Source organism: Lissotriton vulgaris, chromosome 1_1 (genome assembly GCF_964263255.1).
Source record: "Lissotriton vulgaris chromosome 1_1, aLisVul1.2, whole genome shotgun sequence".
In the NCBI taxonomy this organism is placed as follows: Eukaryota; Metazoa; Chordata; class Amphibia; order Caudata; family Salamandridae; genus Lissotriton; species Lissotriton vulgaris.
Genome location: NC_141685.1, coordinates 1,041,594,508 through 1,041,608,792, shown reverse-complemented (window position 1 = coordinate 1,041,608,792; position 14,285 = coordinate 1,041,594,508). Strand labels below are relative to the sequence as shown.

General features: G+C 50.4%; 2 protein-coding genes across 6 annotated transcripts in view; one reads left to right on the top strand and one right to left on the bottom strand.

Moving 5' to 3' along the window:
• The window catches only part of LOC147748484 (uncharacterized), a 28,502-nt gene extending 27,785 nt beyond the window's left edge, over positions 1-717 (top strand). The window contains exon 6 of the mRNA XM_086928357.1: positions 583-717. Within this exon, the coding sequence (XP_086784483.1) occupies positions 583-717 (135 nt within the window). The remainder of the gene's footprint in view (positions 1-582) is intronic.
• Positions 1-14,285, bottom strand: part of NFIX (nuclear factor I X) — a 1,679,708-nt gene that overhangs the window by 1,488,175 nt on the left and 177,248 nt on the right. The window lies entirely within an intron of this gene.

Sequence of the window (14,285 nt, the reverse complement as noted above, 5' to 3'; positions counted from 1 at the left end):
TTCTCCAATAAGTTCAAGAATGGATTAATATAAAGGTCAAAAAGTAAAGAGCGCATGGACAGCCTTGTCTGGTACCTCTTGATATTGGCACTAGGTCGGATTCAAGCCCCAGTCCCCATACTCGAGCCGCAGGAGACTTTTACATAGTTCTGATTACCCTGATAAACCCAGGCCAGAAGCCTTGTATGCCCATGGTTGCCCATAAAAATTCCCAAGAGACACGGTCACACACCTTCTCTACGTCAAGTAGCACTACTCCACAAGGGGCTTGATGAACATTAGCAAAGTACCGTTGTGTTACTACCCTGCTAATATGGTTGACCGTGCCTCTTCCTGGGCTTCCCCCTTCTGTGCTTCCTGAAGCATGCTAAGCATATCTGACTTTAGCTCAGATAAAAAAAGTTTTATAAAATTCCAATGGGAGTTTTTCAAGCCCATCAGCCCTGCCTGCTGCTAAAGAGCCAACAGCATCCACAAGCTCTTCCAAATATCTCTGATCTTCTGGACTCAGCATCCTTCTATATGGATCTTTATAATAAAAGACTCAGTTCTCACCTCATGATTTTGATCCTCCCTGTACAGTTCTTCATAGAAAGAGCTAAAGGCCTCCAGGATTCAACTAATCTACCAGCTGGATCTTCCATCGCAGTAATTGCACATTTGGCCTCCTTGCACCGAATTTTCTTAGCCAGACATCTGCCCGTTATCTCCCCATAATCATAGCATTCCCTTCTAAAAAGATTATATTTATTAGCGTTGTCTTTGGACCATTGCGCGTTTATCCTGGCCTTGTAGCGAGCTACCGCAGTTTGTGCCAGAATTATACCTGTATTCCCTGCCTGGATGATAGTGCTTTAACCTGGGCCAAACATCAGCTAACCCATGATCATATAGAAGTTGTTGTAAGGCCTTATAAACCTTAGGTTTCCGACCACCATCTTTCTCTCCACCGGCACGTAAAGTAACTTTATCCAATTGAATATAAAAATGCCTGCACAGTATCACAGGGGATGCCCAAGAATCAGCTCTTTAGTCGGATGATCTATTATCTGAGCTTCATCAAAATTAGATCCATAAACAGAGCATATTGTAAATTTCCTATTACCCACTAAGCATTCAGCTATCGCCTAACGGACATATTTGTCAGCAAGAGTCTTACCAAAGGAGAGACTATTAGACTTAGCAAAAATATCTACACCTCTTGTCGTGGTCCCTTGCATTGCCAATGCGCATACCACAAGCCTATACACTAGCTCAGCTATAACCTTACGTTTACCCCAAGGTATATGTGTCTCTTGGAAGCAAACCACGTTGGGACATATCTTTCTAATTTCTTACGCCACTCTTTGCCGCTTGGCCCTGTCATTAAGATAACATACGTTAAATGAACAGATAGACAATCTATCCGTCATTGATCCACCTTAAATCGCATAGACAGTGCATTCTCCCCCACAACATCACATCCTTTACTCCTGTATGCTCTAAATCGTTAATTGGCTTATTTTCAGTTTTCACCCCCCATGAACCCACAGCAGTCCGCCTCCCAAGAGCACCCCCCACACCCACCCCCATACTTTCTCTGCCAGCGGAAGTCTCCCCTACCACCCCATACCCATACATGGAATGGAGGCTGATAGACCCGTAGGCCTTGTATGATGGAGAACCTCGCAGCAACCCCAATCGTCCCCCCTCCCAAGTTCACACAACTTAGCCCAATGTATGTGATAAGAAAATAAATAAATAAATGGAGCACAGCGCAATATACAGCTTGCAGCCCAAATTTATAAGTGTTTTGCCAGCATCAAATTACACTATCAATGTCCACCTAATCCTTTTAAGCACTGACCCTCTCTTAGGATTTGATGCCCTCTAAAAATTCTCTAGCCTTGACCTCGGAGGGAAAAATTGGGTTTTGTCATTGTATATTATCTTAAGTTTAGCGGGATTAAAAATAAACGCTTGAGCATGTTTGACCTGAAATGGGTTAATTAACTGTCAAAGCTGCCACCTTCTTTCTACAGTTGCATGTCAATAATCTGGCTGGACAAAGAAATAAAGCCCTTTACCCTCTCGTTTCCTATCTGGCCTCGCCCAGTCATAAAGAGCCTGTCTGGGTCGAAAATTAGACAAACAGATCAGAAATGCTCTGGGTCGCAGGGGAGAATGGCTAGACTCAGAATGAGTGTTCTGCCAGAAAGGGAACCGATGAGCCAGCTGCACCAATATATCCCAAGCCCAATGTGTTAGTTCAGGGAAAGCTTCTGTAAAAAGTTCCCCAATGCACTTCCGAGGATCCAAGCCATCTACCACTTCCGGCAAGCCAAGGACTATTAAATTATTGCGACAGAGGTTGTTTTCCACATCCTCGAGCTTCCATGCAATGCCATTCTTCTGAGACGCAGGGGCATCTGTGGTGGCTTTTTGGGTCGTCATCTCATCCTCAAGTGTGGAAATCCTTTTCTCGGCTTCAGAGATCCTGTCTGCAAATTCCGAGCAGGACTTGGCCACTCAGCAAAGTGAATTTTAGGGTTTGCGACAAGCAACTTGCGTTTTTTGGCTCTCAGCACGGGTTCCATCTCTACCTTGTGAAAACTGATGTGGACTTGGACTTCCTTGTGGACCACCTTCCCTCTGTAGAATCCATCTCTATGTGTCATGATAGTCTCATAGAAAACAGCCAGGGAGGTATCTTCCGGGTGCTCTGATGTATTGCGCAAACCTTGTCTCACTGAATCCCCTGGATCTGTTCCCACACTAGCAAACGAGTCACCCCAAGCTGGTGCAGCAGCTAAATTCCCTTCTTCTCCAGAGACCAATGTTCGTACCTTCTTTCGTACAGTGCCCATGCCAGATACCATGGTTCCAATTCCCAGTTGTAAGAAAGTGATTCTATATATACTGGACCAAAGTAAGGTACAGTGTGTATAGAGTCCCCAGTCTCCAGAGGTATGGCAGAGGTTAAAAGTTAGATATAACCTTACTCTCCAAAGTGGTAGCTTGGTCGAGCAGTAAGGCAGTATCAGAGGACAGTATAAAGCATGTGTGTACACACTCAGTCAGCAAATGGTCTCACACACTCAAGAACTGAACTCTAGGCCAATTGTTTTTATATCAAAAGATATAGTTGTTTTATTTTAGAACCAACAGGTATCAAAATATACTTTTCTCAATATGAGTGACTTCAGGTAATTACTTGGCAAAAAGTCAATAGACTTTGTAAGTACAATAGCCACAGTGATTGCAATAGGAAACACAATTTCAAACACAATTTAACATTGAACTCAATGGGGTTTTCTACATAAATGCAGTTGATTACTTTAAGGATTACTTTTCTAACCACAGGGCTGGATCCTGGATTCAGTCCCGTGACATAAGCTGTAAACAGTTATGTAAAAGCGTTTTGGTTACAGTTGTGATTTTTAAAGAATATAAATGTATTTTCAAAGTTGACACTTAGAAACTTTTCAGTGAAAACCAAGCAATGTTATCCTATGGAAGTAAATTCAAGTCACAGGTAAAGTAGATTCTTGTTGCTTTTGTAATCCAGTGCTGGACTCCTAAGTTCGAACAGGTCCCAACAGGTATTATTTAAAAGACTGTTTCAATAGGAGTATGCCACAGGCATTACTAAGAACAGAACACAAGGAGTCAGAGGATTGAAAAAAGGGTGGTATTATTCACCAAGGGCAAGGGGTAATGCATTTACAGTTAAGACCGCACTGTAAAGATTAGATCTTGTGACAACCCAGTGGCACTTGGTGCAAGGTGCTATATACAGTTTGAAGTGAAATGAGAAGTGCAAGTGCTTTTAAAAACAGCATAAGTGGCGCATACATGAAATTATGTACATCATTTAAAGCTTCAATTACAGAGCAAGTTACAATCACTTGGAAAATAGTTTTTTCGGTAAAAAGCTTTAAGTGTGATATGCGTCGTATGATTCAGGCTGTGTGGTCGACGGCGTTTCGATCCCCTTGGTTTAGGATCGTCATCAGGACGGGGTTGTCGATGGGTACAGTGAAAGTGCCAGTTGGGATGGCGAGGCTGGCGGCAAACGGCTGTTAATGGCGTCAATTGCTGGTCGCGTTCCGTCCTAGGGCTGCTCACAAAGTTGGGCAGCGTCTAAAAACATGAAAGGCACAGAAGGCAAGCGCTCATCTGGCGTGGCTGGTCGGCAGTAAATGCGGGAGTTGATTACTTTAAGGATTACTTTTCTAACCACAGGGCTGGATCCTGGATTCAGTCCCGTGACATAAGCTGTAAACAGTTATGTAAAAGCGTTTTGGTTACAGTTGTGATTTTTAAAGAATATAAATGTATTTTCAAAGTTGACACTTAGAAACTTTTCAGTGAAAACCAAGCAATGTTATCCTATGGAAGTAAATTCAAGTCACAGGTAAAGTAGATTCTTGTTGCTTTTGTAATCCAGTGCTGGACTCCTAAGTTCAGCACTGGGATCTCTATCTAAGACAGGTAAGTAATTACGTTTTGGTATTTGGTACGATTTTTAAAGAATATTTGTAGATTGCAAAAATCGACACTTAGAAGAAAGTCAATAGTTTCCTATGGAAGAAAATTCAGGTAAGTGGTAAGTACAGTTAGGATTATTTTTGCGGTCCAGTACTGGGCTAGAAGGTAAAGTACTGGCTTCTCTCCTGATCAAAGGTGAGTAATTCGGAATTCGTTATTCGGCTGATTTTAGATGAATATTTTAAAGTTTAAAAACTCCACACTTAGAAGAAATTTCAAGTGAAACCAGTCAATGTTAACCTATTGAAGGAAAGTGAGTTATTAGCCTTTAGGTAAGCACTCGACTGGTGGAGTTAAGGTTCTGGGCATAGACTCAGGAGTCTCCCAGGGTCGGAAAGGTACAGTAGGTACACCCTCAGAGGCACAGGGGCAGCCGGGTGCAGAGAGAGTAGGCCCAATGCAATCCAATGGAGGGTAGGTTGCCTTTGGTCGGTGGCTGCCAGCACGCAGGCCACGCGGCTATGAGAGCTGAGCTCCTGGTCACTTACTCAGGGCAAGTGGGGAAGGAGAGTAGGGTAGTTGCTGCACTTTCAGCTGCACTCGGGCGGCTGGGTGCAGGGTGCTTTTGAGCCATCGGGCGCTCAGTGTTATCCAATGGAAAAGTTAAAAAGTGAACAAAGGCTGCAGACTCGGGGAAGGAGATTCTTCAGGTGCGACCACCTCTTCGAGAGGTAAGTTGAGATCTTGGAGAAGAGGTAGGTACCCTAAAGGAAGGCACAGGGAGCCGCAGGGCCCAGGTGCAGGGGTGTCTTTTGGTGTCGGGAAATCTTATCCTCAGCTGGTCGCGGTTGGAGGGGTCCCTGGTTCTGAGGCTGCAGGCGCCGTCTGGTTCGTCGAGGAGGGTCTTGGGGCACTGGACTTCAGGTCACAGTCGCCGGGGGGACATCCTCGTGGTCTTGGGTCACTCAGGCACAGGCCGGGCTTGGCGGGCGCAGAGTGTGCTGGATTCGTGGTTCCTGGCTGGCAACCGGGGTATTGTTGTTTGAGCAGAACCACTGCTCGTGGGAGTCCCAGTCTTTTGGAAGGTTCAAGGAAGGCAGGTCCTCTGGGGTTTTCGAGGTTGCTGTCAGCAGGAGACGCCGGAGTTACGCAGGAGCAGGTTAAAGGAGCAACAGGCCTGTAGGGTTCTGGGGCCAAGTCAGTGGCCGTCGTCCTTTTATTAGCAGATGCACGGCAGGTCTTGTTTCTTGTTCTTCTTCTTCTTGCAATCGGAATCTGAGGAAGGAAGGCTCAGGGTGCCCCTAAATGCTAAATTTAGGGGCGTTACAGGTAGGGCAAGGGCAGGGACCAATGGGTCCCTGTCCTGGGGTGGGTACACCCCTAGCCTGCTCCTCTCCTGTGGGAGGGGGGCAGGAGCCTAGCTGTGATTGGGCAGGGCTCCCCATCTTCAAGATGGCCGGAGCCCGGAGTAGTACTTCACCTCACCTCTCCCACCTGAGGGGTGGGGTTGGCATAGGCAGGCCCACCCCCTTTCCTCACTTAGGGTTTCCCGCCGTTCTTCCCGCCAGAGTGGGGATCAGAACCGGTGGGGGCCAGTTGCTGAGTACAGCAAAAGGCCTGGAGAAGCTCACAAAGGTGGTATGACTTTGAAGCTCCCCCTGCCCATCCTGAGGGAGGAGGCTTGGCACCTCGTCCCAGGATGTGCATTGTTTCAGACCGCCGAGAGCGGCAAGCTCTCGACCCAGGGGTCCAGAAACATGTCTGGTGTTGGCAGCCTCCGTAGCCACACAGTCAAGACACTGGGAGTTGGTTAGGTTTAAGGGGGTATCTCTAAGATGCCCTCTGTTGTGCATTTTACATTAAATCCCACACTGGCATCAGTGCGGGTTTAATGTGCTGTGATGTTTGATATCAAACTTCTCAGTCTTCAGTGAAGCCATCATGGTGCTGTGGAGTTCGTAATGACAACCTCCCAGCACAATATACTCTTAATGGCAGCACTGCACTTACAGTGACCAGGAATGACCCTGGGTACTGTAGGGGTACAGGGCTCATGCACCTGTGCCCACACAACTGGCATAGGGAACCCAGCTAGAGGGGTGACTGATGGATGCCATGGCAGTGAGCTTGTGGGCATGGCACACAGGGATGTGTGCCATGTCAACTCTCTGATTAGTTCTGTACTTAGACACTCAGCCTGCAAAGGAAGTGTGTGGGTGTTAGGGTACAGGGACCCCTAATGGTGGCACAATAAGTGCTGCAGCCCTTAGGGGGTTTCTCTGGTCACCATGCCCTGGGTACCTAGGGCACCATTTACTAGGGGCTGACAGGTGGCCAGAGATGCCAATTGGGTTTTAGTTTCAACACAGTTTTAGGGAAGGAACACAGGTCCTGGGCACCTGGTTGGCAGGAGCCCTGGGCACCTGGTTGGCAGGAGCCCAGGGCCCACTCAGTCGCAGCACATCAGCAATTTAGAAAAAAGTGCAAGAAAGATGGCACTTTCTCACTCTACTGGTCTCGCTCCACCAACTAGTTGGTAACCGCTCCCCTGAGGCCATTTCCGACATCTGGAGTGACTCATCTCCTGACAAATTAGAATGATCTGATAGGGAGAAGAAATGATCACCAGCATATGCCTCAGGCTGATCTATGGAATCAATAACATTCCCTTCAATTAATTGTGGCTTGCCCCCATCCAGTTTGGTAACCTCAGCCTCTGCGCTGGACTGTGGCCATTTCCTCGAATTCTCACCCCCCCCCAGCAACTCCTGCATCAGCCCCAAACATTAATCTGCTGGTTCTCAGGCGGGATCCTTGGTTGCAGAGTCCTCTGAGAGCTTTTCAAGCAGAGCCTTCCTCTCCGACGCGTTGACTGCAGAGTCCAGTCTGAAACCCGCTTCCCCCCTTCCAGTAGGGACCCACCTCCACCTCTCTGACACCCACCTGCTTGACGACCTCTCTTCTCCATTCCTGATCTCTACACCTCTTGTGCCTCAATCTGAAGCAGTTCGCACTCCTCAACCAGGGAGCCAGTGGAATATCAATCTGAAGGGGTGGTCCCAAATGTAAGGGATCTTCTTGCCCCGCAGAAAACTGTAACAGGGCGGAATTCCCATTGCTTTTGAAGAGTATGTTATGTTAAAAATATGTTATGTTAAAATAGGATTTATATAGCGCTCAGCTACTCCTAGGAGTGTCCCGGCGCTTCAAACCCAAGGCAGAAAAGGAAAAGGCAGTGGATGACAGGACTACTGAACAAAAAGCCACGATTTAGGATCTTTCCTAAAGGCCAACAGATTTGCGTTCCTTCTCAAAGACAGCGGCAGAGTGTTCCACATCTGTGGCGCCAGCCGTCTAAAGGAGCGGCCTCCAATGCGCGCTCTCCTAATACCTGGGACAAAAGCCAAGGCCAGAGAGGCTGACCTAAGTGATCTAGAAGGCTGGTAGAAAGTCAGCCGCCTTCTGATATACTTAGCACCAATGCCATCCAGAGCCTTAAAGGCAAGTGTAAGCGCCTTAAACACAATTCGCTTCCGAATTGGGAGCCAATGAAGAGTTTTCAGAAGATCAGAGGCTCGGGCTCTACGATGAAGGCCAAAGATGGCTCGTGCAGCGGAATTGTGGATTATTTGCAAGCGTGACAGAAGATATTTCAGGAGTTCAAGATAAAGCACGTTGGCATAGTCGAAACGAGAGCCAATTAATGCCTGAACAGTCGTTTTTCTATGGTCCTGAGAGAGCAAAGGGAGAAATTTCCTCAGCATCTTAAGGAGGCCGAAGCATTTACCTGCTAGACCGAGGACCGGAGGCTTCAAGGAGAGGTCATTGTCGATTTTTACTCGCACGTTCTTGGCCATAGATGAAGCAGCCAAAGGAGGAAACATGGCCGAAGGCCACCAGGACTGCCATCTAGGATCGGAAGGGCAGCCAAAGAAAAGTACCTCGGATTTATCAGAGTTGCACTTGAGGCTATTAAGCTGGAACCAATTGAATACAGCCCCAAGGCAACTTCTGATACTCTCCCCATTGAAGTCAGACCCCTTTCCACAGGTAAAAGGAGCTGGGTGTCGTCAGCGTAAGACACAATCTGGGCACCAAACGACTGCCAGTGCCGCCGAGGGGGCCATATATATGTTGAAAAGGGTAGGGCTCAGAATTGAGCCCTGAGGGACTCCTACCTCTAATGGTGGCATAGTAGAGGCTGCAAGGTCCTGAAACAGATGCAGGGTATACCCCTGGAACGTGATAGGCAGCAATCATTGGGCTACCCAGCAGGATACGCTCTTTCAAAGAGAAGCTGTGTACACAAGTCAGAATGACCACAGTCCGCAACACTCCAGCACTCCAGCGACACACCCTAATATCGAGAAAAACAGTGCCTCCACGTAGGCTTCAATATCGTCTTCCTCCGCCTCCCGTGGGGCCCCATATACGGATATTGTTTCACCTGGAGCGGTTTTCAAGTACTTCCGCATGGGGCGCAGATCCAGTTGCTGATCTGTAAGACAAATGATCTCTTGCTGCAGTTGCTCTATTTTCTCGTCCCGAGAGGTCTCAAGGCCCTCCAGGGCATCCACTTTATCACCAATGTCCACCTCCTCCTTCCGCATTGTCTGCAATTCACTCGTTAGGTTACTCTAGACTGGTAGCAGGTCGTCTCACAAGGATGAGAACAAAGTCTCCATATAGGATCGTGTGACCAGGGCCTCCAATTCCTCCTCGGATGGTGAGACCACTCTGCCAGCTGCCTTCTGTCTCCCACCCTCCTGGGGGCTTGCGGGCTTCGTAAACATGTTTTTAAGAGTGCCTCCTTTCTTCACACATGCAGACGCCATCTAGCCGGCCCCGGTGAACTCACCGCAGGAAGGCGAAGTTGCTCACAGCACTATCCCAGGTGCCTCTCCAAATTCAGTTGAGCACACACCACCTCTCTGGTAGATGGGTACCCCGATTCACAGCTGTGTTCCCTGCAGCACCAGCCCTGTGCAGACGCCCTCACCGGAAGGCCTCCATCGCAATCAACTGTTCAGCCGGCCTCCCCTCCGCTATGTGCCAAAGGGTCCTCCGCACTCCACAGTCCTGGCCCTCCGAACACACACTCACCGCAGGCTTTCTCAACGGGCAGCCTAAGACAAAAAGGCCATCTTTTTTTTGATAAGCAATTTAATTGATTTTCAATGAACACATATGCAGCAATGAGAACACCGCCAATTTATCACACAGTGAGAAGTACATAACATTGACAGACAAAACGGGGGAGAGTAAGCCTGCCACATACACAGGTCCTACTAGGAATAGCACTCAACAATGTCCACAACCATGTCCATAAGGAAGCCTCCGGAAGTTCAGTCTTCTACCACCCCAACCAATTTACCCCACACCCTTCAAAACTTTTTAGGGTAGCCGCGGGCAGCATACATGGGGCGCTCCTGCGCTGCACACCAATCTACCCCCCTACGCCACCGTGTCATGGAAGGGGCCAACGGGTCCATCCAAAGGGCTGCAATATCTCCTTTAAAGACCATCTTTACTGGTGAGGGGGCCATCCTGCAGACTCTCCCCGCCTCCCTGAAGCCACTCACAGACAAGCCGCTTAGCCCAATCAGCCCCACAGGACATGCCAGCATGATCCCCCCCATCAGGGGCTTCAGCTGGTTCTGGGGTTCCATCCCTGCATGCCCAGCAGGTCTCCTCAGCCAAGCCCCCAACATAGCCCCACTAGGCCATTATGCTTAATCGCTGCACTCAGAGACCTTCTAGGATCAGCTCTACCAGGCCTCCGGTAAGCGCACAACACCTCCAGTCTACTCTAGCAGCCACTCAGCCCCGCTTCAGCCTCAGCTCTATTCTGTAGGCGCCTTCTTCCTGGCACAATCACTGCATCTCCAGCAGCCCACCCAGGCCTCTGCTCCACACCGGGCCTGCTCTGGCCAGGGGTCGGCCACACTCCCGGAGTCTCGCCAACTCGGCTCACTTCTTCTCGCCCACTTACTGGGCCACAGGAGACTACCAAATGCTCCTGTCTGCCCGCCCCAGCTATGAGCATAACCCTCGCATGTGCCTACTCAGTGGGTCAACCGTCTATACTTACTTGCCGGTCGGCATCTGCATACATCCTCCCTCTCCTCAAACACTCCCAACAAATAATGTCAGCCAACAATCTCAGTTCTTGGTGATGGTCATTGTTGGCCGCAGATTTATTAATATCAATAATGATTATTAATAACAATATTAATAACATATTAATAACGTACTGGTTGTACAATCTTCATTTGCGAACTTTAACCATAACTCATGCACATCACATTACAGTTTATGACACCTTCCCCTGGTACAGGTGTCTGTCTCTCGTGCACCCCTCAGTTCGTAAATGGCACTTGTGTACAACCAGTTCTTAATCAGTTTCTTGGTGTTCCGGTAGTTGGTTGGCCACACCCCCTTTTTGGGTGTCATGGAGGGGAGCTTCTTTGCGTGGAGTTAGGTCCCCAGCTCGCTACCATTTGCGCCCTGCCGTCCGGCCGGGTCTGGGCCGCGAGTGCCGTCTCCGTCTTTTCCTCCCCTCCTTTGTGCGGCCACGTCACCCTGCCGTGCGGCATTGAAAAGTGAGTGGCCCTCCTCCTACACACCGCCCACCGGTGTGTTTGGTTAGCCAACGATTGTAGGATTTCCGCCAACGCCTTTCCCACTGTCCAGCACTGCGACTCTGCTGTTCCTCAGGTGTGGGTTTCAAACGATGTCGTTGTCGCGCCGCTCTCCCAGCTCCTTCGAAGACGTTGTGCTTCTGGTTGGGGAGCGGCGGTGTTTAAATCCCCTTGAGCCCCCTACGGGCTTCAGGTGAACCCCCTTTGATTGGGGGGTTCAAAGGTAGCAAGGTTGGCCATTGGTCGCCCCCCATGGGCGCCAAGGTCACAAGGTCACTTCCTGTCGGGGTGGCTGGTGCGCACCCCGTTTCCGCTGGTCCTGGCCGCTTCGGGGCGCCCAGGACCAGTTCCATCTCCCCCCGTTGGCACCGCGTGGGTTATGGCGCCGGCCCTTGCGCCTCCCCCACCCTGCGGGTGGGTGCGGCGGCCTCTGCAATAACCCTCGCATGTGCCTACTCAGTGGGTCAACCGTCTATACTTACTTGCCGGTCGGCATCTGCATACATCCTCCCTCTCCTCAAACACTCCCAACAAATAATGTCAGCCAACAATCTCAGTTCTTGGTGATGGTCATTGTTGGCCGCAGATTTATTAATATCAATAATGATTATTAATAACAATATTAATAACATATTAATAACGTACTGGTTGTACAATCTTCATTTGCGAACTTTAACCATAACTCATGCACATCACATTACAGTTTATGACACCTTCCCCTGGTACAGGTGTCTGTCTCTCGTGCACCCCTCAGTTCGTAAATGGCACTTGTGTACAACCAGTTCTTAATCAGTTTCTTGGTGTTCCGGTAGTTGGTTGGCCACACCCCCTTTTTGGGTGTCATGGAGGGGAGCTTCTTTGCGTGGAGTTAGGTCCCCAGCTCGCTACCATTTGCGCCCTGCCGTCCGGCCGGGTCTGGGCCGCGAGTGCCGTCTCCGTCTTTTCCTCCCCTCCTTTGTGCGGCCACGTCACCCTGCCGTGCGGCATTGAAAAGTGAGTGGCCCTCCTCCTACACACCGCCCACCGGTGTGTTTGGTTAGCCAACGATTGTAGGATTTCCGCCACGCCGCAGGGAGGCTCACGTCTTTCTGCGGCTCCCCCCTCTGCCCCTTGGTTCGTGGCTACCTACCTTCCCCCTTCTTTTGCTCCTTTTTTTTTTTTTTTTTTTTTTTAACAACAACCCGCGAGCGTCATTGCGCCCCACAAGTTGCCCCAGAACACCTCCATTCCCTTGTCGGACAGATGCACCCCATCTTGTCCATATAGCTCTGGGCGGCCTGGGTGGATGAGGCCGTGCCGGATTGATTCCAGGCCGTTGGTCGAGCAAAACTTGTGCATGGCGATATTTAACTTGCGCCTCGCGTTATCCACCGCTTTGTTGGAGTCGGCACCCCTCCAGTGCCTCCTGCTGATCATCTCCGACCACACCACTGTCGTGGTCCCCAGCCATGCCGCCGCTTTGGCGATGTCCTTCTGGATGGCTTGGCCCACCGCCTTGCGGCCCAACCGCGTTAGGTCGTTCCCTCCTAGATGTATGATCAGCACATCCGGCAGCCACGCTGAGTCTGCCATGAGGCCGTCCAGGGTCGGTAGCAGCTGCTCCCATCTCATGCCGGGCCGTCCGATCCAGCGGATGTATGTCGCCTTGGGTCTGCTTTCCTTGTGCCCCACTCGCCTCCACCAGGACTCCATTCTGGATACGAATGAGTGTCCTACGACCCATACCAGTTGTGGGCGTCCTCCTGCCGAGAGAAAATGCTCCGTTAAGGTGGCTTTCTGCGCACCGGGTGTGGACGAGGAAGGGGCAAGAAACCCTGCCGTACGGCATCCCAAGGTGGCTGCTCCCCCCCCCCCACTACCCCTCTCCCCTTTCTGTTTCTCCTTTTTTTTTTTTTTTTTTTATATGAGATGCGGGCGTATGTAAGACTTGTAGGCCCTGGACCGCCATCTGCCCACGGCCTGTATCCTGTCCTCTGGCATGCCATACTGCGATGCCGAGGTCGCCGCCCCGATCCTGAAGGAGTGCGGGGCAAATGATGTTGCCTGGAGCCCCGCCTTATTGAGGCCCTGGCGCATTACGGCCGTGAACTGGAACCTGCTCAAGTTCCTTCCGTCTTGGTGTACAAAGAGGGGGCCATCCCCCGCCGGGCGAACCGCCATGTATTGATACAGCCAGCACACTGCGCAGCGCCCCACCTCTGGAATACAATGTAGGCGAATCGTCGCCCCTTTCCCGGCCCTATCCGTTTTGGATTGCCTGAGCGTGAGCTCCACAGCTGTTACCATCGGCTTGATGTCCCTTGCCTGCAAGCAGCGCTGCGCCGGGCCTGACCTGTTGGGGGCCACTATTTCGCTTACCCGAAATGCCCCAAAGAAAGCCGTGGTGAACGCGGCCCCAAAGAGTAGCCGCTCATACCTGTCTGCAATGATGCTGGTTAGGGCGCTAAGTAGCTGACCCAGCCTGTCATAATCAATGGGGCGTCTGGCGTCCTTCTTGGTCCCCTCAATTTTCCGCCAGCCTTTCATGGCTGCTTTCAGGTAGACAGTTGCCGTGGGGTCCTCGCCTGTGTGGAGCCTGGCAAAGTATGCCATGGCGGCCAGGTGCGCCTGTGCCCAAGACCTCGTTTTCTTAGCGTCGAATGCCCATTGTACGAATTTCTCCACCGCTGTGCGCACTTTCGCTTTGTCTTCCAGTGACTCTATGCCCCCGATTCTTATTACTGTGGCCGCGTATTTCCTGTATCTTCTGTGTGCCTCAGGGGTGAGCGAGTGCCCTATTAATCTGGACAAGTCAACCCCCCCAGGTCCCACAGGTATGGTGGAAAGGGGGTCATCACCTCGTCCGCACCGGGCAGCAGTTGTTTGAACCGTGTCATCTGGGACCGGGATAACGCATCGGCGACCGTGTTCTCTGTCCCCGGCACGTGTCGAGCCTTCAGCTCCAGGTTCCCCTCGAGCTGCAATTTAACCAACTCTCGCATTAGCCTCAACATGCCCGGGCATCTTGCTGCGCCTCTGTTAATGGCCTGCACTACCCCCAAGTTATCCGACCATAAGGTAAGCTTTAAGTTCCTTATCTCCTTTTTCCATACCGTCAGAGCCACTACTATTGGGAATAGCTCGAGGAACGTGATGTTTTTTGTGAGCCCCTGCCCATGCCACCTGTCTGGCCAC